Raw genomic sequence first — 21818 nt, forward strand, 5'->3', positions numbered from 1 at the left:
ACAATATCAAACATTTGAATATTGAATATCGAATGTTGTATGTCAATTTCACAATACCAAATCGGTTAAAGATTTTAGCCTATTTGACTCCTTGACCTTGACTGACGGTCAAAGTCATTCATTTGGTAGCTCTTCATCACATAAGCTACCGATGTTGGTGTGTTGGCAACATGTTGTTTAACGATATTAGCCTACTCAGTTTTTGAAACCTATGAACTCGAATGAAGGTCAATGTTTTTCACTTGAACTTGCAGGCTTGTGATTGATCTTTTTGTTTTCTCCTGAGCTGAAAATAACCCATGGAGTATCGAGGCTGATGGTAAACATACTGATGCTATCGTGGTGAACCAGACGACTGTCTCCAATTAAATACATTTAGCCTTCAGTTAGTTTGTCTTGTAGCACATGTATTACCATAACACACAATAAAACAACAAATAAAGATATAAAATATTTTATGTGGAAAGAGATGAGAACACTTGTTCCTGGAAAAGGTGTCATGCACACCATATATAAATAGGAGTTCAGTAATAAGTATTTAATGGTATAATGGTGGTAATTATGGGTAATGAACAACACTCTACCTCAACAACATCCACACGAAATATAAGGCAGGAGAACATGATGTCAACCGACAGTGCTGCCGTCTGATGAGGAAATATAACAACAATAGACAAAAACAAATTCACTACCACCCACTAAGTTGTGAATGATTAAAAGAGATGGTGATTTGGTAATAGGTAACATGAAACCACCACTGATATTGATACGAATTCATTGAACACGCATGGCATTTCAGAATGAGCTAAAACGTGACACATTATCATAGTTAATTTAATTGACAATTTATGATGAAAGTTTTAAAGTGTCATGATCTTCAGTCAAAAGACAATTCACAACTACATCAAATTAAGTAATTACGGGATGTCATTTTCTATCAAGATTAAATGAGAGTCAGAACCTGACCATTTGTACATATACAGTAAAACTTTGTTATAACGAATCCAATGGGACCAAAAGAAATAGTTCGTTATAACAGAAATTCGCTATAGAGTTATTGAAACTACTTTATAAGTTTATTACAGACATATGTTGATTGCACCTCGAGTTAACGTAGCTAACTTACAAATTCCAAAGCCGTCAACAACTTCTTTTTGGTAGATTTTCCATTATCGACAATAAAGAGTATACTTGTTTGATCGCATTAGATTTTCGATAAATCGATTTCTTATTTTGCCCCAAGTTTCACTTTAAATCAAGGCCACATCCAGCACTTTCAGAACAAAATTCTGGAATACATTGTTATAGAGCAAAAACTTACTTTGTAATAAGCAGATTCGTCTTAAGAAAATTTTACTGTATATCTGACGCAGTGGAAAATAAAGATATGTCGTCTTTCGTTAGTTTCATGCTAGGTCTAACGCCAAAGTATGCGAATATATGACTATCAGAAGTCAATCCCTGTCAAATCGTCCTGGCTACTGTAACTCGGTCATCTCGCATTGTTTCTGGCAATCGACTGCTGATAGCTGTATACTTGTTTCTCCAAAGCGTAGTTTTCTGCCTGTAAGGCCAGTATTTCTCGCCTGAAAGAACACCACAAAATATACTGTAAAATGGACTGGATATCGATTATTCAATCGTGTATTTGTAATTCAAATTTACATTAAAATGACCATTCGTACACACATGTCTGATTGTAAGATACACGCCTGACAACCTTTTATAGTACAGCTTCATTTAGCAATTGTAATTATTTACATTGGTCTATTCTAGTGGTTCCAGGCGGGCGTGTCCTCCTTTCTCCCACTTAAGTTATGTTGTGATATACGGCGGCGTATTAGGGCCCATATATTTTTTATCTGGTACGTACAAGTTATTATCTTGTACTTAAGCATTATATTGATTTTAGCTGTGTTCTGCCATATTTCGTGATTTATACACGCATTTGCATAATGTATTTACTTTGCCAAGTCTGGAAAGCACTGTTTGTAGAGAACTTTTTACTTGAGTCTTCAACTGGTATCTTACCATACACCAGATGTGTGACAAAAACCAGCACCTTCAAGGAGTGGGAAAAGTCAGACCATTGAAAAAGCATTCTAAACATTTATGCCTCATTATAAGACCTCGATGATATCACCTGTGCCATTTATGGTTGCACGAGGGTTCCACACTGATTGATTGAAATAGTACTTCATACGAATTATGGAGTAGGAAACTAAGGAGAACTAATTGAATGGTGGATCTGGTTGTAATTCCCATCATGCCGGAGAGTCTGAAACAGCATATATGTGACGATATGTTAGAATCTGAAAGAGATCCCACATCTCTGAACCTGTAGTTCCTGATATGAACTCTTGCCATGGATGGGTCATTAAAAGAAGAAAGGCTGAACAACAATGGCATATGTAGGGTCACATAAGCTCATCGACATCGAACACGACGCTCTGTCTTTCAACGAATTGGATACCGATATCCTCGATTACTCTAATTCGGACTGCATGTGCCAGCTACCAGATATGCCGAGTCCTCTTCAGTGGATAGTGCAAGTGAGGCGAGAAAGCACGCACAATGATAATGGTTATCATTGAGAACCCCCCCACAGTGAAAGACATATGTGACACTGTAGCAAAACCATCCTACATTTTTGCTTTATGCTATGCATAGGGAAAATAAAACAATGAATCTGCTCATTTTCAAAGCCACAAACGTTTTGGAAACTGTTAATGATATTAAACGGAAACACATGATTAGCTTAAGGTTACATTTGTTACGCTTTCATTAGGCGTTGTGCTATAATAATTATTTTTGATGGCGCTGCTAATCTACTACAATGTGAGGGTATAAACAATAATTCTTTTTTGCATTCTGTATAATTTTTGTTGTTCTTCGTTTTTTTTTTTTTAATGATGATAGGAGTTTAATAGAAACTAATTTACCGAGAAATAATTTGTTGGTTGGAAAAACATTTGGCTGGCGTCAAGCCAAGTATGGAAAATTTGCTGAAAAATTCACCATTTTTGAGCTTAAATTAATTATTTTTTTATTTTCTTGCGTACAAAATCACTACATATAATTGATTATTTTTGGCCCTGATATGTATTTGTTGTTCCATGTGTGGTCATTTTGATACCCTCATTTGCTACTTCGGTTGGAAAATGTCAATGTTATGACTATTTTTCAATTTTTAGTCAAATTCGAGTATGGCGGGTCATCTTGATGGACGTCATTACCGGAAGTTCATCCCAACTTATGCAATGTTAAACATTTTGATTTTTGTTATCAGTGGGTCATAGGGTTCAGAAAAATATTGGTTCGGAGGTTTGGGGGGGGGGGTGACAATATCGCTTTCGCTGTCATATAAATCAATTATACACTGTACTAGAAAAATAAATAAATATGATTGTTGTATTTTGAGGAAAAAAGATAATGATTAATTTTCATTTCATATATACAGACCTAACTAAACCATTATCATACACACCGTCAGTTCATACATACATACATACAGTTACATACATACATACATACATACACATACATACATACATACACATACATACACTACACACCCTCACACACACTCCCCACCACACACACACCCACACATTCACATCAAATAATGATAAAAATGATAGTCCACTTTCCCCTTTTCTGTTCTATTAATTCAAATATAAAAACATATAGTTAGTTAAATTTTCAATCTTATTTGTTTTCATGCAATTGTTGACATAAGTTCCTGACACTGCACACACTTCTAGAATTATTTACCATGAAACAGCCATGATCAGATGAAAAACGTGAAAAAGTCATCATGGCATGAAAATCGTCATAAAATTATGTTGGATTTTTTTCCTGGTTTTTCATATATGCCATGAAAAAATAACTGCCATGAATTGTTAAAATTACACCATTTAGTAATTTTTATCATTGCAATGATATATGCATTAAATAAATAAGGATAATGAAAGGAAAGGAAATTCCTTGGCATTCATTATTAGGATCATGAAAATTTAACAGTTACACAGCTATTGTTTTAAGGGCTATGGAAATTAATTGCGAAAAGAAAGAAGCAATAAAATTAATAAACCTGCCACAATTTTAACCTGCCACATCCAGGCTGTTTTTCAATGCCGCGAAAACAATATCAATATTGTAATTATATAATTTTGCAATTTTATATTGCCAAATTTTAGTAATAAGTCGTTACTGTGTACATGCCCATGAGAATCCTGTGAACTAAACATATTAAACCAATAAGACTGATGAGAAAACCTTTGATATTGAATATATTTTTGGAAGTTTGTTTTAAATACCCATGAGTAAAACTTCAAAAGTTCACATATCATTTCCCATATTTCTGCTTATAAGTTTGAAGTCACATGACTTGTCACATACTACATGAGTCTCATGACTTCTATATATATTTCCAGCCAAAACAGTCAAAATAAAAAATGGCTGTTGTGTCTGCTGGAGTGTAGAAGGGGAAACATTATTCTTCTTAAAATGGAATTCTTGGCAAATTAGTGAAAACATTATCTCATTTCTGAATTTCTTTAAGCGCAGATGAACACTTTCAGTAAGTGTTCATTTCTGCAATACTTTATAAACATTTAATATCCCAGACTGATATTGCTGTAGTGTTCATGACTATGGATATAAATATTGGTTTGTGTATCTGTCAATTGTTATCGAATTATTTTGTCCATATAAACAATCATGCTTTACAACTGTATTTTTGTTTTGGACAACTACTTATTTACTTGGAATGTATAATGGAATTAATTGCTGCATGCATATGTATTCGATCCCTGATAACACTTTTCTGTGGCTGTATGAAAACATAATGAACACAGTAGACTGTTAGGGATTCAAGTTAAACTCTTCTGTTGTTGCTAATCAGTTATAATTATTACTAATACGCTTGGATTACACCTATTGCCATAGGAATTTATTTAATCAAATATTGAACTGAGTAAGAACTTCAGGATTTCAACAGAATTTCCGCTATTGGGTTGATAGAATTGAATTTTATAGGATATATTATTGGAAACACCAGTGGAATACCAGTACTGTAGACATATCACTGGTATCCAGTGGAATTCCAATGGAATTCTGGCAAATTTTAACTGGGTTGTGATATATACATATATATTATATAAATTTCCTGAATATTGGTTCTTTCAATGCCATGATTTAAAAAAAAATAGTGTCCTAGCTGAAATCAAGGCAATGAAAAACGGGCCATGAAAAATAGTCTTCTTTGTGAATTTTCATAGTTGCGATAATTATTGTTGTGTTTTCATTCATGGCAATGAAATGATGGCAATGAATTAAAAAATTCCATCAGTTTCTGTACATCACAAAACGAAACAAGTCATTGTGGGGTTAAGATAACACTTCGTATAACAACAAACGGTTAGGATGTTCAGTTAAGGTCCGCAAGTTTAAAGGTGGTGTTGAAGGTCATTTGTTACTCAAATTCCAATAAAAAAGAAAATTACATATTATTATCGGATCATGATATATCGTGCGGGTTCAGATTTCTAAAGTCAGTGTTGATGTTAAGGTAAAGTGTACCACCAAAAAATGTAAATAAAAAAATGGTATTTAAATGTTAAGGCAAAGTTGTAACACCAAAAGAGATGTACATTGTAAATACAAAAAAAAAAATATTAAAAAATTGTATAAATATTTGCCTTAGGGTACCTTTTGAATATACAAGTAATAAACATAAAAAATGCTATTTTTGAAATATCTATTAAGTTAATAATTATCGATGACCAGAAATCATTTTACAATGTATTAGCAAACGGTTTTGTGCAAAAAACAACCATTTTGTCTATAAAACAAATGGTCATTTCAAAACAAACGAACACAAAATCAGCGTGCGGCCATCCGGACTCGAACCCGTGATCCCGGACTTAGTGGTACGCCGCTCTGGTTCATTCCAGTCTAGCCAACTTTTTAAGTGAACATCATTCCAGTCTGGCCAACTTTCCTGTTTTCACACCTTGGTCAGACTTGGTCATACCTGAGTGACCATCAGGTAATTAATTATGTTCTAGTTAAAAGTAGTCACTTACCTATATTTATTTTGATATTTGATTCTACTGTTCACAATACTATATTTACATAATGTACTTATTTTTATCTTTTACAACTTATTGGAATGAGGAAACAAACATAATACATGTACAGCAATGACGCGTCGCAAGATACTGGTGATACTTAATATTATAATACCTTTCAGCGTAGCTAAACTACAAGGTTCTTCATCTTAATTGATACAAGATGGAACAATTTTCCTCTTTTTCTATTCGACTCTTTTACGACTGTAAAAAACCCACTAAGACTTCTGGTATTCTGAGATTGAAATTGCTTTGATTAGTTTTGAAAATATACTTAATATGAAATTGTTTCATATCAAATGAAACGTTATCTTATTCTTTGTAAATTCAATTAAACTCTGGGTATACCATATGTATTGTGTGCATAAATGAGAAAACAATTCACAACTTTCAAATGTTGAAATCGTAAATAGTAATGTCTCAAAAATGGGTATGTATATCAATTACATGTATAATGGACCTTTAATTTGACAATGTGCGCAGGAAAACACCCTGATGGACTACATAATTGAACAGTGATATTCTGATGGAAATGTTTGATATTCATGGGATAATTGGCGAATGTTACTTTGGTAAATTTCATGGGGTGCTGAAATGATTTCATCTTCAAACGAATTGAACGAACTGACTCAAATGAGCAGTTCATATTCAATTTGTTTCAAAGGGAACTCAATTCATCACCCTGTGGTACGCAAAGCAAGATTCTCTATACCGATTGAGCTAAAGGGATATTCTAGCATTAAGTTAGAAGGCGATCGTATCACTATTAACAATTAAAACCTACTACCATTTATATTATTGATTTCAAGGGAGGTCACTCTTTAGATTAGAATTAACTGTGAGACTGGGACTCTTCTTGGTCTGAAGTGTAACTGCAGAGCTCGGGCAGTCGTTCACTTTACCTTAATGTGTTCAGAAGTATTTTTGTTAAAGAACTGTGTCTAACCTTCAAGAAGTTAACACATACACTACGAAACCATTTTGCTTTAAAGGTCAATGCTTTTCTCCACTATTTCGCCGTTGGTTTATCGATCTCAAGTGTCAATGTAATGTTGGGCAGTTATTGTCGTCGACTGTTTTAGTTTACTGGGAGTCTGGTCGTTCCAGCTAGCAGGAATTTAAATCGTTCCAGCTAGCAGGATGATTTAAATATTCGGGAAACAGTCTGAACATGTGATATCTAAGTATGCAAAGAGAATCAATACTTGCATTATAACGGAATTCGTAACCTTGAGACCATCAGTCGTCTTTTGCGATATCAGAAGCATCAGGGTTTTACAATGCTATTACCGCAGAGTTTTAGTGGCATTAAAATTTCAATACCAGATGCGTTTGGGGTCATGACTCCGATTTACCTGACTAAATAACATGAAAGGATAGGAACTGATATAAGCTTTAAACATGACATAAGTGAACAAACTTAGGGCTTCAGAATACAGACAGACTATAGTGTAACTGTTCAAGATCCGTAACTACTGTAGAATAACCTCACTTATGTAAGTGTTACCATACACCTCAGTGGTGTAACTGTTCAAGAAACTCACTTTGATGATGTACCTGTTCAACAACCACACTCCCAATTGTGTTACCTTATATCTCAGTGGTGTATGTATGTGTTAACGTATACATTACAGGTGTAATTGTACAACAATTTCACTCTCAATGATGATGTTTAGTATGCAGTATGATGACGTCATTTGGTGTTTTTACGATAGATTCGCGATGATGCCGTTACTATATCGTTCAGTGTTTACGTAATAGACACAATGACGTCATACTTACATCATTTGATGTTTGTGTAACCTAGTTGCATCATCCAGGCTGTTGAAGTTTGGACTGATCAAGAGGTGAGAATCTATCCACTCGATGTGTACTGTCAGGGTCTGGTCATCCGTACTTAGATAATCACCGTCCGGCTCACTCAGCTTAAACATAAGAACAAATGCCAATAGAGTTTACAAAAAATATGATTTAATCAAAGTAGTGAAAGTACTAAACCTTGAATATTTATAACATTCATAGCTAAAACCGTCAGATCCTAGACTTTTTCTATTTTTCTTATATTTCGAGGTTTTAATTCATTCATCCGAATCAATTTGATCTTCACAGCCTTCTTAATCGGATTCATGTAATTTTCCCATGCTCAAATAGTACTAGAGTGAAATTGTTCAAACTTATTTCTCTTCTTCTAATATCTCTGTATCCATTGTTATAATTTCTCCATTAGGGTTGATCAATTTATTATTTCTTATGGTTTCATTTGAAAAATTTTGTTTTTCATGATTGCGGAAAAAAACAAAATATTATCCATTTTCTCCTTTTTCATGCTATGCAACTTTCGATCTCATAATTATACTTTCAATTTACTCAATTCTGATAATGCATTATTTCCCTTTTGTAAATCTTCATAGAGTTTGGAAGAAGGTTGATGATTAATGCAATTTTCTGACTTCTGAATTTTGTCTGCAGCCATTTTCCCTTTTTTCCATTGTAGATTTAAAAGAGTAATCTATTGTGAGACTACTAATTTTTATTTTAATTATTTCATATATCATGTGATCATTCACACATTATTTGTTCTGTTATTTCACAATCAAATATTTTAAATTATTAACTGTATCTTTAATTCTTTGGTTTGCTAAGTCAACACATTCCTATTCTTTCAGATGACTACAGTTGAATTTCCGGTATCCCGATCCCCTTGCATTATTTTCTCTGGTACAAGTCAAATGTATGATCCGTTCTATAGCCCGGCGAGATAATAGAGTCTGTAACAATATCCAATATCATACCATATAGATATCATGTGATATGATGAAATAGTCTTAGCGACTTTGTTTCGCTATTTTTTTTCTACGCCAGATGAAGATTCTTGTGTCAGGATTTGGTATTAGCCAAACATCACACATTAAATCTTCTATTAATTTCTCTAATACAGTCACTACTTTGTCTACGGCTATCCTGCATGATGTTGTATGTATTCATATCCATAACATTCACCACATTCAAGTCGCCTTCCATAATAATTCTACGGTTTGAATAATGTATTTTTAGGCTGAATATCAATCTAGACTAATATGATATTACCAACTCCATACACCGCCTGCAGGGAGACGTGCTAGTTCTAGCCTACTTCTGACATTCTATCGGGATGATTTATTATGCAACATATTTCGTCGGATTCTTGATCTAAATAGATACAACATTCTTTATATTTTCTTTCTTTTGCGGATATATTTTTGTGAACATGTATATAACTGTGATCCGGGACCGTAAAATGTAACATTGGTCAATTCAACCAAATCACAGTAGAACACAATCTATTCATTATATGTCAATCACTATGTATGTCATATCCGCATGTTCGTTAGATTTTGTATATACATAGAATACACCCATGCATCCCTTTTTGATTAATAATTACGTCTGATTACGATTCTAATACATTTCTAAAGTTGACGAAACAATTGGTAATGCTATATGTGTATAAAAGTGTACTTTTAGGTTTTGTATGCTCAACTGTTATATTTTGTCGATATGCCACAATTTTCATAGGGGATATTAATATATTGCTTCTCTGCTTAAACACAACAAGCTCGGTTAAAATGTAATAAGAACGCACAGAAAAGTACTAACAGAAAGAAACATTTATTAGTTAACCGATAACCATGTTTATAAGAACTGTGTACCTTTCGGTATGCAAGTGTAAATGACGCTGTACATTTGGTGACTGTTCGTTATATTTTTAATAAATAATATACATAACCACACAAACCGGTATAGTCCATGCCGTATGATGTTATTTCATCATCTGCCAAAGTCGGTAATTGTTCCATTACAGAATCATCACATGAGTTGTGATATAATTTACCCTGATAATGGTATTTGTCAAAAGTATGGATTTTGGGTCAATCATTGGTAGTGTAAACAAGTACGTGACTTGCATTTTTATTATTCTACTTTCGTCTTCCATATACAATACACTTACCTCGTCTATTCGTATATCCGTGTGCATCAAGTAGCCGTCATCCAGATCCTGTTGGACATAATACCGGTAAAACGGACCGTTAGAAGCTCTTGACACGTTCTTTTCTGGTTTCGTGGGCACAACTACAATGTTGAACGACACATAACGCGTGAACGTACGGGGTACGTGTGAAATGTCCGTGTAATATAAACGGAAATCCAAAAACTTTCCACTGGCGTCCGCTTCTAACATCCAGGCTTGTTTGTCACGGTCGTATAAATGGGCTCGATTCTTATTTCTGTTTAACACTGACAGTGATACTTCACTTACAGACACGACCGAGTACATGTCCAGTCGGACCTTTATAGAGGTCCGACCTTTGGACAATAGCTGGAAAGTGGACCCTATTACGAAAGGATCACTATTTCCAGTAGCGTCCAAAAGCTGGTCTATAGTCCCAGAATCGTACGGTTTGGTGTCCCCAAGGGTTACATGATATTTGACGTTACACAGATGATCAAAGCTGGTGTGACGATGTAGCTGTATGGCCACCTGACTATCGGTATCAGCCGTGCTGGCGTTGGGGAACAATGAGAGGCTCCAATCAAACAGACCGAACGAGAAATAGGGAGACTCCATCCGATGTCCGAAGGGGTAGCGGTTTGTGTAATCTTTTGGAACATTTAGAACACAGTTTAACGTGGAGACAATATTACGAAGTTCGAGCTCAACAAGGAAGTCTCCATTTTCTTGCATGAATTTACGGTGTACGAGATCGTCCATAGGTATAAATGTTTTACGGCCTTTGGTGTCTTCATGATCCGAGAATTCACAGTCCTTTTCTAGAAAATATTCATTCTTTGTAAAATGTTCACTGTTGAGGAATGTGAAGGAATAATCAAGTTTGCACAACATGGCTGCGGATGAAGTTTGAAGTTTAAGATATGCTCCTAGATGATGATCGCTCTTCACGAAACTCACTGTCCATTTCTGGTAGCCATACACAAAATCCTTTGAATACACATCCGGTGAAAATTCTCTTAGAATTTTATTTGGTAGGGAAAATGTGAAAACCTGTGTATCGAAACGGTCATGGAGGCGGATCATGCGGAAGAGTTTGGCCATATCTGTAGGTTTGTCTGCCAGCAGAACCCCGGTGATCACTGGATCCGTTCGTGTAGCCTGTCAAACCTGACTGAAAACAGAAAGACAAAATTAGATAGCTAGCAGTCGCCCAGACTGTCGTAAACTGTAGAGACATGTAGGTCGAATCTCTGTGGAATCAATTATATTAACGGTTTCAGCCTTCTGTTGAAATTTGATAGGAAATGTGAACTAAATGGTTTGATACAAAGCCCCGATGAATAGAATCTAATATATTGCATATACACATTCCCACCACGTCGCGTTTAGGCATTTACTGATGTTCAGTATTACTGGTGCATGTTGGCTTCGGGAAATAGTGTGGTGTCATGGGAATGCCTCAATGTGATAAAGCCACCAACTGACTTTAATTTTTCATTATGTTAACGTTTGTCAAGACAACAGATACAAGAAAAATCAGCTGGTAATTAAGACAAGTGAGCACTGTCAACATGCATGGATAATTAACTGTGAAATCCATAACCAGATCATTACGGTCTTCCACAATTGTAAACTATCAGCCCCAGAGCTAACACACTCTTACAAATGATCAATTGATAATATCGACGTAACGTTATATGTTTGCACGGAGTTCAATATTTATCGTAATTATCTGAATGAAAATTCCAGCTATACGGACATCTACAGCAATAAACATACATATTGATGTATCAATCAAATTATATCAATGTACATTGCCATATCAATCATATATTATTCTGTATTGTAACTGGCAGCGGTGTAATGACATTTCTTGTATGCATATTTACCGGGTATGTGTGTCTTCTGTAGTGCACAAATTGGTCATCATCCAATAAATTAAATCATGGGTGTATTACGAGGAACAATAATACCTGTTTCAAACTATTTCACACACCTCATATTGATTGGATATGCTGTTCAAGTTAAATACCTTATTGGAAAAAGCATGTAAAGGCAATCGCAAACTTTCTACGCTGGGCAATGAAGCTAGGTCTCTAATTCAGCGAATGCGGAACGTTAATGCACAATCCACCTTCAAACATTACCGTACACACTGAAAACAACCTGCTCGTAACCGAAAAAGCTATTTTATAAAAAAAATTTAGAAAACCTCTGTTGAAGCCTCATATCTTCTTCCGTGTGTAACAAAAGGTCAAATAAACATATAACATGTTGATATGACTAAAACACACTCAAGATACACATGTTACACTTATAATGTAGCTTATCCTGCAACTGGCCCACATACTGACGGACAACTACTGCCGGATAAACTAGCTTGTGCTTTATCCGTCAATACGAAATGCTTTATCCGTCAATACGATCACCTGAATTTGTTCCACATCTGACCGAACATTTTCTAACTTGACCCCGAACTTTAAACTTACGATGAATGAAACGTCATTCAGTCCCACTAAAAAGTGACGTCATATTCACCGGAATGACGTCATTTTTACGATATCAAAAATCTCGTATGGCGGTGTCGTCTTTTTCTTGGTTCATAGTAAAGGTATGTACTGTAAAGTAACTCTTTGATGGGTAATTATTGTGTTTTTCCTCAGTATTTTCACATTGTTTCAGTGATATTACACACTGAATAGAAATACTAGTACTGTTTGCGAATGCGTTTATATGAATATATATTATTTGAATTAATATTTTTCTGCGTGTCACAGAAGCGTCTCGCTTCGAGCGAAACCAAGTAAATAAATAACAATTTGCTTTCGATTTGAATGTCATAATGGTTGCAGGATAAACAGAATACACGGTTAGTATCTTATAATACAAGATTTATTTTGGTGCTCGACACGGAAAGCCGAGATGACTAGGCAGAGCCTCTTCATCTCGGCTTTCCTAAGTCTCGCACCAAAATAAACCTTGTATTGTAAGATACTAACCATGTATTCTCTATATAATCAATCTCATTGATACAAATAACACATTGAGTCTAGACCGTCCATTGATGTATGGCTTGAGTTGGTACAGTAAAACTTGGTACCAATACCGTCTGAACATACATTGTAATGAGTAAAGTATTAGCCCTTCGCCTCGTTTCTATGGGCAGATGTAAATCAAACGGAATTTGACAATATTTTTTCTCTCTTCTTTATCAATTCAAATAATTAGTTCTCAAAAATTGTTACTCCTTACCCTCGAGTATAACTTCTGGAAAAATGACGAGCTGATCCGATTGGTTGTACTGGGGAAGAACGGAAACATTAGCAATGCAAAGTAAGTATTTGCTAGGCACAAATGTTATACTAAACCTTTTGTAAACCGAAATTGTTTTCACGAGACTATGCAATATCTGTTTAAACCCACCTGTTCACATCAAAATCGAAAAATTGAAACTGATATGTATACGTTTCTATTCCATGTGTACATTATCTGTGATGTTAGGAAGAACTATATCATTTGGGGGGTCGTTCTAGGTACTTCTTGGCGGAAAATGTTTAACGACGCAGCAAATACTAAATTTATCTACCTTGAAAACTGAAAAAGTAGATACATTTATGTCAAGTTTGATGGTAATGATACACGTGTTTCTAAGTGATATTGAAAGTTGTTGTTCTTTGCTACAGTTAAAACAGGGAAACGCAGTCATCCCCTTGGTATCGTAAGGACATTGATTGGAACAGTTTTCTTTTCAATTTTAGAAAGCAGAGGTAATTGGCGACTGCCTTCCGATCTCCTAGATCTCCTATGGCATTAACATAAAGTAAACTTTAAATGACTCAGAGAGTTCTGGCGATTGAAACCCTTCTAACAGCGCATCGTCCCTGCGGATAGATAAAGATATAAAAAGCAACCGCTTCACTATACCAATTCCAGAGGGTCATCGTGAATCGTTTGTTTTACGACGATAAGGAAATGTCAAGTAATTTTATATGGGTTTCTTCTCACACGACTAACGTTTTCATTTACCATTTAATCTTGTTTAGAATGGATGCTGGAAATGTAAGGCAATTTGTTTTCATATGATATTTCAAATTATTATATATATGTTGCATATATCTGTTTTATAAAAATTGTATTGATATTGTTTTTAACAATTTTAAAGTCTGTATTTTCAAATATGGTAGAATATTAAGCAGTAACGCTAAATTCACAAAAATGCACTTATTCATTTCATTTTCTATCACATTGTCGTTAAAAATCAAACTATTATTATTGTAATATATATAACTAATTAATACATATATTAATTTGATAATATCCATCTATGTGGATTGCAGTTTATGAATTTATAATTTAATATTTATTCCAAAATATCATTTATTAATGTGTGACTGTATACAAAACAAAATTGTCAAGATGTGTCAATGACGGTGATTAGTAAAATGGAAAACTTAAGATAATAGAAATCTTAGTTGAAACTATACAATTACATTATATGTCTATGTACTGAAGGGGCCTTTTTGAAAGTGAAAGTAATATAGTATGTTTAGTTGACGGACACTATTAAGAAATACAACTTATCCAATTTTTCATATGTATGCCTATGGATTCTGCTGTTGTCTTTTGATATTTACATGTATTACACACAGAAAACTATATACACGAATGTTCTTGATGAAGCGGATTGTTATTTTTTCCCAATGATACCCATCTCCAACATCACTTCCACAATAGAATTTTACATGATCATAATCTGTATCCAAATTAGATCTGAAATATAATCTTACTCAGTCATGGAAGCATTTCAAATGTGTATCGGATAACTACCGGTTTCACATCATCAAACATCAAAATAACTACGAAAGATCACTCAAAAGGAGGTAGAATTAGTGAGGCGACAACAGCGAAAGGAAAGAAAATCAAATTGAAAAAAAAAATCGGTAGCTCAAAACCAAAAAACTCTGAGGACCATGCACACAAAAAAGGAAGCATGCCCAGCCTGGGGCCAGGAATGTCACATATCTAAAAGAACTAACCATTTTTAGGTCAAATGCCCAGGTCAAGGTCACTCACAACATAAATATAATACAAACGGAAGTCAAAGAGTGTCCACTATGTAGATCAATCATACGGTCAAACTACATGCCAAAAAGAGAATTAACGCTATAGCAGGGAAAGATGTCGAGTTTTAACTAGACTGTGGAGCAACAGTGAATGTTTTACTTACAGAGTTATACTCAATCATTTGTTTTGCAGTGATCCGCAGCCTTTAAACAAGAAACTCAAAAGGAACAACACCTACTATAGAAGATATATTTGCATGATCTACAGAATGCGTGACTTTTAACAATTGTAGACGGCAAAAATGGTAGCTGGTATGAGGAGCTAGATAGAGATCATAGATAAAGATAGTAGCTTGTTAACTTCGTTTGAAACACCGTTTGGACGCTATAAGTGGAACAGAATGTCATTTGGTATAGCCTCTGTAGCAGAGGAATGCATTCCAACGAAGAATGGATCAATGGATAGAAGGTTTCGATGACATCAAGGTCATTCATGATGACATAATTGTTTATGGATGTGGGTGATTCTTTTTCTCTTATCCTATGTTTGCACGTGCGAACATTTCGTGTAGCTTGTCTTTACCTTTAGGTTAGGAACATCTCATACCGGTAAAATTGCGAATATCTCTGTCAAGGAAAAGAGAAAATCATTTCTCGACTTGTTCAAATGATAAGCTCGATCAATAGACCAACTACCCAATGCTGACAAGATCTTTAAAAGGTAATGCACTAAGAAAATCACATTTATTTAAATCTGATCTTGTGAGGTTTCAGTTTCGTTTCAGTTTCGCTTTTGTGATTAAAAAAACAACAACCTTATTTTCTCAATTTGTAGCAAGTAGCGTTTAGGAAAATATATATAAAAAATTAGACCTATATTGCTTGTAGAATTTTTTATGCACAAATTTTAAGAAATAACCAATTTGGCGACCATTTTGAAAAGGTGTTTTCTTTGCAATTTGCAGAGAGGTGACATTTTTTCTTCTTCAATGTGTTTACTAAACTCGTCGGTGATACAACATCATTAGCTATATCAAGTTAATGTTTGCTGCAAGTCATTTTTAGGTTCATTATGATGAAATTTATACGCATTCAAGGTTGGAATAATATCCTATTGTGTTTTAATTTTTACATTTTAGTTAAGATAAAGTGATTTGATATGTTTACAAAAAATCAAGCACACTGACCGCCTGTTTCTATGATATTTTCAGAAACAGCAACTTATGTTCTTCTGAACTGCAACAGTTTAGAAAAAAAGAAAAAAATCATCATAACAACTTTTTGTGTGAAGTGTTGAATTAGCTAAAAATTGCAAAAAACAAGGTATTTTTACCTTCAAAAAATAGGGGGTAGGGGTAACATATACCGCTGTTTGGAGCAAAAATAGTGGGTTGACTGTGGGTTATATTGTTATTTTCTTACAGAAAACATCGCTTTTGACAATTTTGCAAATATTCATACTTTTCAGACAACTGGTTTGCAAAATATTGGTTTAGTATGTTATGTGTATGCTCAACAACAGTGAAACTCCGGTAAAATCACGATTTACGTCAAATAGATATCTTTGACTCATATTAGCTCAATATCAAGCACACTTCCATATTATTTTTATTACATTTTTAACTTTGGTAGGAATTCCTATTTCAAAAAATATATATAAGCAAAAAGATAGTCATAAAAAAATCGAGGTGTTGTAAAGGTCACATGTATAGTGCTCCATGCAGAAGTTAATGCTCATCACTTATATCAATATGTTACAAAGGTCACACATTTAGTAATCCACGCGAAAACATGAGTGTTCAAAACTAAGTAAGTTGAACTGGTACCTGCACGCGAAAGTCATATTATTATTTCAGAAAAGTCCGTTTCACAGTTCTTCAAACTCATCTGGAATGGCCGCCACACTATAAATGTCACCATAAGCAAACCAGGTGATTACATAAAGTTCATTATAGCCTAGACATGACACTCACAACGTACATGTACATCTCCCGGTTCGTCCATTTCCTTTTCTCCACGAGAATGGCTTTCTATGGCTTTAGATGGATCACCGCCAAAACATTGTGTTCGGAATCAGCGTTCCTTGTGTTCATGTGCCTCGTGGGTACTGGTTGTAACAGGTTCCAGGTCACTTAGGCCTACCTACCTACCAACCTACCTAGTCTACCTGGCTTCGATCTATTACTTAGACGTTATTGTCGCTTGACAACCTTGAATAATTCAAGATCATTTATGCGTAAGTGCGCCTTTTCCTTGATATTACAATAGTCCGGATGTTTGGGTGTGGTTCGGTGGATTTTTTCTTCTTAGATATTAACACAAATTATCCCATAACTATTTATAGCTCCTTGTCGTTGATTTTCCACCATAGTGTCTCTCTTTATACAATTATACTTTTTACGAAAGTCTCACAGTCTCATATATTCTCACTAAAACATAAGCAGTTTGTCTATTGGCTTGACGGGATAGCTTTATATACATGTCGGTTGAAAGTTAATATTTAGGTTCTTCCAGTGTTTATTTAATCTACTTTTGAATTGGTTGATGGTTTCACTGTCTACACTATCCTCAGATAAGTTGTTCCACTCTGATGTAGAACTAGCGTGGTTTCTTGCCTCAGTGTTTAACATAAATCTCCGTTTTGACATCCGACATTTCCCAAAGTTTCTACCACTATATTTGAATAACATCACCATGATTGCCTCCGGTCCTATAGAATCAGTCCGGACGCCATCCTGCACGCAGGGACGTCATTATGTTGTCCATCTTCTGGCTGAAATTATTTCCGCACGCAACCTAATCATCTACAAGGCAAGACTTAAATAATGCTATTTGCCGACAATACAACTAAAGTGCAGTGATATTTTCATAAGCAAATATGGATTCATTAATATAAAAGTAATTGTATAAATAATGTATGATTGATAAATCATTTTTAATTATGAAATTTTTTGTCTATTCTCTCAACTCCTTCGTTCTTTGTTGTTATCACGTGCATGTGTCATAGGTGTAAGTATGTAAGGTTTATGAAAATGGATGTGTATGTACATGTGTGTATCTATATTGTCTGGTCACGGTATGAGTCTATAAATGTGTATGAGAGTAATATTAAGTAATGGAGGGACTACTAATGTATTATAATAGATACAAATTAAGATCTATATTATACTTCTAATTATTTTGGCTCTGTAATTAATTTCAAATTGATACTTTACATTGTAAAATAAAATACATGTATAATATGTGTTATAAATGAAAGTTGTATGTAGTTTGTATGTTATATAATTATGTGTATGTTTGGAAAAACTTTGGAAAAATAACATAAATGCGAAAAAAGCATTAACTGAACAACTATTCCATGCATTCCTACTTACTGAACATCTTTAAAAAAATAGATTTCTATAGATATACATGAACAGTAAAATACTAATTTTCAAATAACATGACATTATACATACGGACGTATTTACGGCAAAGTGACATCTACTTCCCATCATATAATCACCTAGCCGCTGTAACCATTGCGTCAATTCTATCAAAATCACATGAAAGGTCCTCGTACGGCTAGATATATATAGCGCTGACCAAATCCAATCACATATTTTGAGTCGATAGTTCATACTACATATAGGAAAGCATGCATTCCGATGCTGACATGGTGTCATTCGACAATTGATGACGTTAACATGTTGTGAAGTGACACTCAGAAAAAACAGTAGTTCATGTCAAATTTTGAAATTTCGACCAATCAAAATTTCGGAAGCGCGTTTAATACTACACACTCAAGAAATTATCTCCATTGTGCTTCTTTAAACAGCACAAGATTAATGTCTTCATGCATGCATAACATTGATGACTTCCCTAAGACTAACGTAGCTATATCACAAATTACAACATAACACATTACTCTGGTTTCGAGTAAGTCGTTCGCGTCTTCATGTTTGAAGTTTCCCACAGAAGAAATAATTTCACAAAACTCTGTGTCTGCTAACCTGCTCTTAGCACATATTTTGTTAAGTACAGAGGCTCCCGTTCCAGCAAGGCGAATTGCTCCTGTCGAGACTCGTTTGATGGAATTTCGTGAACGTAATTCCGTTCGGTGTTGTTATTCCTGTTGAGTAATGGCCGATCTTAGCTGACGACACTAACACACTTTTAAAATCCTTGGGACATATTTGCAAAGTCTACAATCATTAGATTCTGAATCAACTTCACTGTAACAGAACACGTGACCAACCATAGAATCATCAGAGTTTCAAACACCACAAAATCATTAGTGAAACACACGATAATACCCACACAACTTGCCAAAGACAGCAACATACTAATCCATCTAAAGATAAATCCTTTATAACGATGTTCCGAACTCCCCTAGGTTTTTGTCTGTGAATCAACGCCCACATATCTCAGTTCACTGGTGTCCCTTGTCCTCCAACAAATACTGTACAGTTCACTATGTTATCCCACAGCAATAAAATATCCATGATTGCGAAGGATAAATCACAAACGCACAGAGTATGGTTAAATAACCAAAGTGAACCCGAAGTGATGTCATGTGTCATGATACGTGGAGTGGCCGTAACATTACTGAGATCTCTCTCGTTTTCGTTACTTTCACTCCTAATATACTGTGACCTCTTTCATACTGTACTATATGAGATTAAAACCTGGCTTCGGTTACCGACTTTCGTCTCCCTCCCAACCTCACGCTTATTGACGGGTCTCTGCCTAAATTTACCTTATTCGCAACATGGAGCAATCAATTTGCATTGGCTGAAAATCCATTGTGAAGTCATGACATACACAACAAAATAACGTCAGGAAAAATGAAGTGACATCAAGATTTCGGGACAATATAGCGGCCTCTGTTGGATTTTCGCATCACATTTTGACCTGAAATTCTTCGAAATGTAGTTTGCTGTAGTTGCTGGATTTCGCAACACATTTTGACCTGAAATTCTTCGAAATGGAGGTTGCTGTAGTTATTCGATAAAAAGCATCTAGAATTGTTCACGTCAAAGAAGAATTTATGAAACTCTTAATTCCTATATATGATATATGTACTTACTGTCTAATTTTACAAACACAAATAAAATTTAACTATTCTTACCAATAAAGATTAAGCGTCAAATATATTCCCATGCTACACTTGTCATAGTAAATAAAGCTTAACTAATATTACTACACCAAAAAAAAATAAAATGTATGACAATGTTCAGGCACTAGCATGTTATACCTTCAAGAGAAGTCGCGAAAAGATTGGGTTCACACAAGCGTAAGAATTTTACAGGAGATAAAGAAATGGATTATATTTGAGTTAAAGTAAGTGAAAAGGATTGATGTTGTGATGTTTATCTCTGAATATCCGGTTTATCTATGGGACTATTTGATTCACAGTAACTGTTTAGCCGGTTGCCCATGGCAACAGCTAGAACCCACTGCCATTTTCCGCCAAACCAGCGGCTGTTCCATTAAATGGTTTGTTTTCTCAGTGAATACAGTACATATACGTTTCATTTTCATCTTTTATTTAATGTCTATTTCTTTTAATAACGGGAATAACAAATTAAATGCTAATACAAGAATGCTAATGTACATCTCATTGCATATGGTAGAACATCTTAATTTTATGGCATTTAATCATTTAATTCATGTTCAACAAGTGGACGGGACCTTTACCAAGTTTAGGAATCATAGTGTTCATCCCAAAAACGACATAACAGCTGTCATGATTAAGTCAGTTTTTACTAGGAAATGTCTTCAGAACACATTGAGGCTTGGTAAACGTTTGTCAACGTTTTGTTAGTTGATGTACATTGAATAACGTAGGTTTATACCCGAGTCATACTGGCTAGACATGTTCAGGACTGATAGAAATATGCAGTTTGTTAATGTTCTTATCTCATGAGGTTTATTGCAGATTCAAGTTGTGATATTTGTTCTAGATAATACAACTACGTATGCTCTTAATTCCTTTACACAACGCAAACATCTTGTATTAAAACAAAAATATATAATTGGCACTCAGATGTATCAGTATACAAAATATACTTACGGAAAATGGAGTCAGTGCTATTTGTTACCACACGGCGCTTGTTACATGTATACATAAGCTTATAAGCCCCATTCTGCGGCATCCTCTATGGCATGAAGCGGGAGACACCAGACAAGTCAATACCAGCTTCAGTATCAGACAACGTAGTGTCAGGTGTGTTGTACAGCGTACACCAAGTAATGACAGTTGTATCCTGGAGGCTGTGAGACGTGGGGAACCTGGCCGGTGTTCTACACTTGTCACCCATGTACAATATGGACTAGGTATAGTTCTGGTAGTGACAACAGTAGTAGCGGTGGAGTGTGTCCATTGATCGCATCTTATATACACGAAGCCATGAACTTCATGCAATATTTATAACTGTATTGCTTCTTAACTTAATGGGATATATCGGTGTTGGGTTAACCAAGTGATCACATGTCGAATGACGCTGAAATATCATCAACAAATTTTATCACTGTACAAGTGGTGTGATCAATTACATTAATTATTCACCAATAGGAAACATATATCACAATACGAATCGATAGATCTGTTTAGTTACGATATCTATGACAAAATATTTCCGGTAGCAT

General features: G+C 34.8%; 1 protein-coding gene across 1 annotated transcript; it reads right to left on the bottom strand.

The window, feature by feature from the left end:
• Window positions 1-438: 438 nt before the first annotated feature.
• LOC138314995 (uncharacterized) lies at window positions 439-21620 on the bottom strand. The gene is made up of 4 exons (XM_069255690.1): window positions 21244-21620; window positions 10123-11296; window positions 7917-8059; window positions 439-1586 (listed from the first exon to the last, which is right to left on the bottom strand). The coding sequence occupies exons 2-4, from the start codon at window positions 11224-11226 to the stop codon at window positions 1493-1495; spliced, it is 1341 nt and encodes a 446-aa protein (XP_069111791.1). The 5' UTR covers window positions 11227-11296; window positions 21244-21620; the 3' UTR covers window positions 439-1492.
• Window positions 21621-21818: the final 198 nt, after the last annotated feature.

Source organism: Argopecten irradians, chromosome 2 (genome assembly GCF_041381155.1).
Source record: "Argopecten irradians isolate NY chromosome 2, Ai_NY, whole genome shotgun sequence".
Classification (NCBI taxonomy): Eukaryota; Metazoa; Mollusca; class Bivalvia; order Pectinida; family Pectinidae; genus Argopecten; species Argopecten irradians.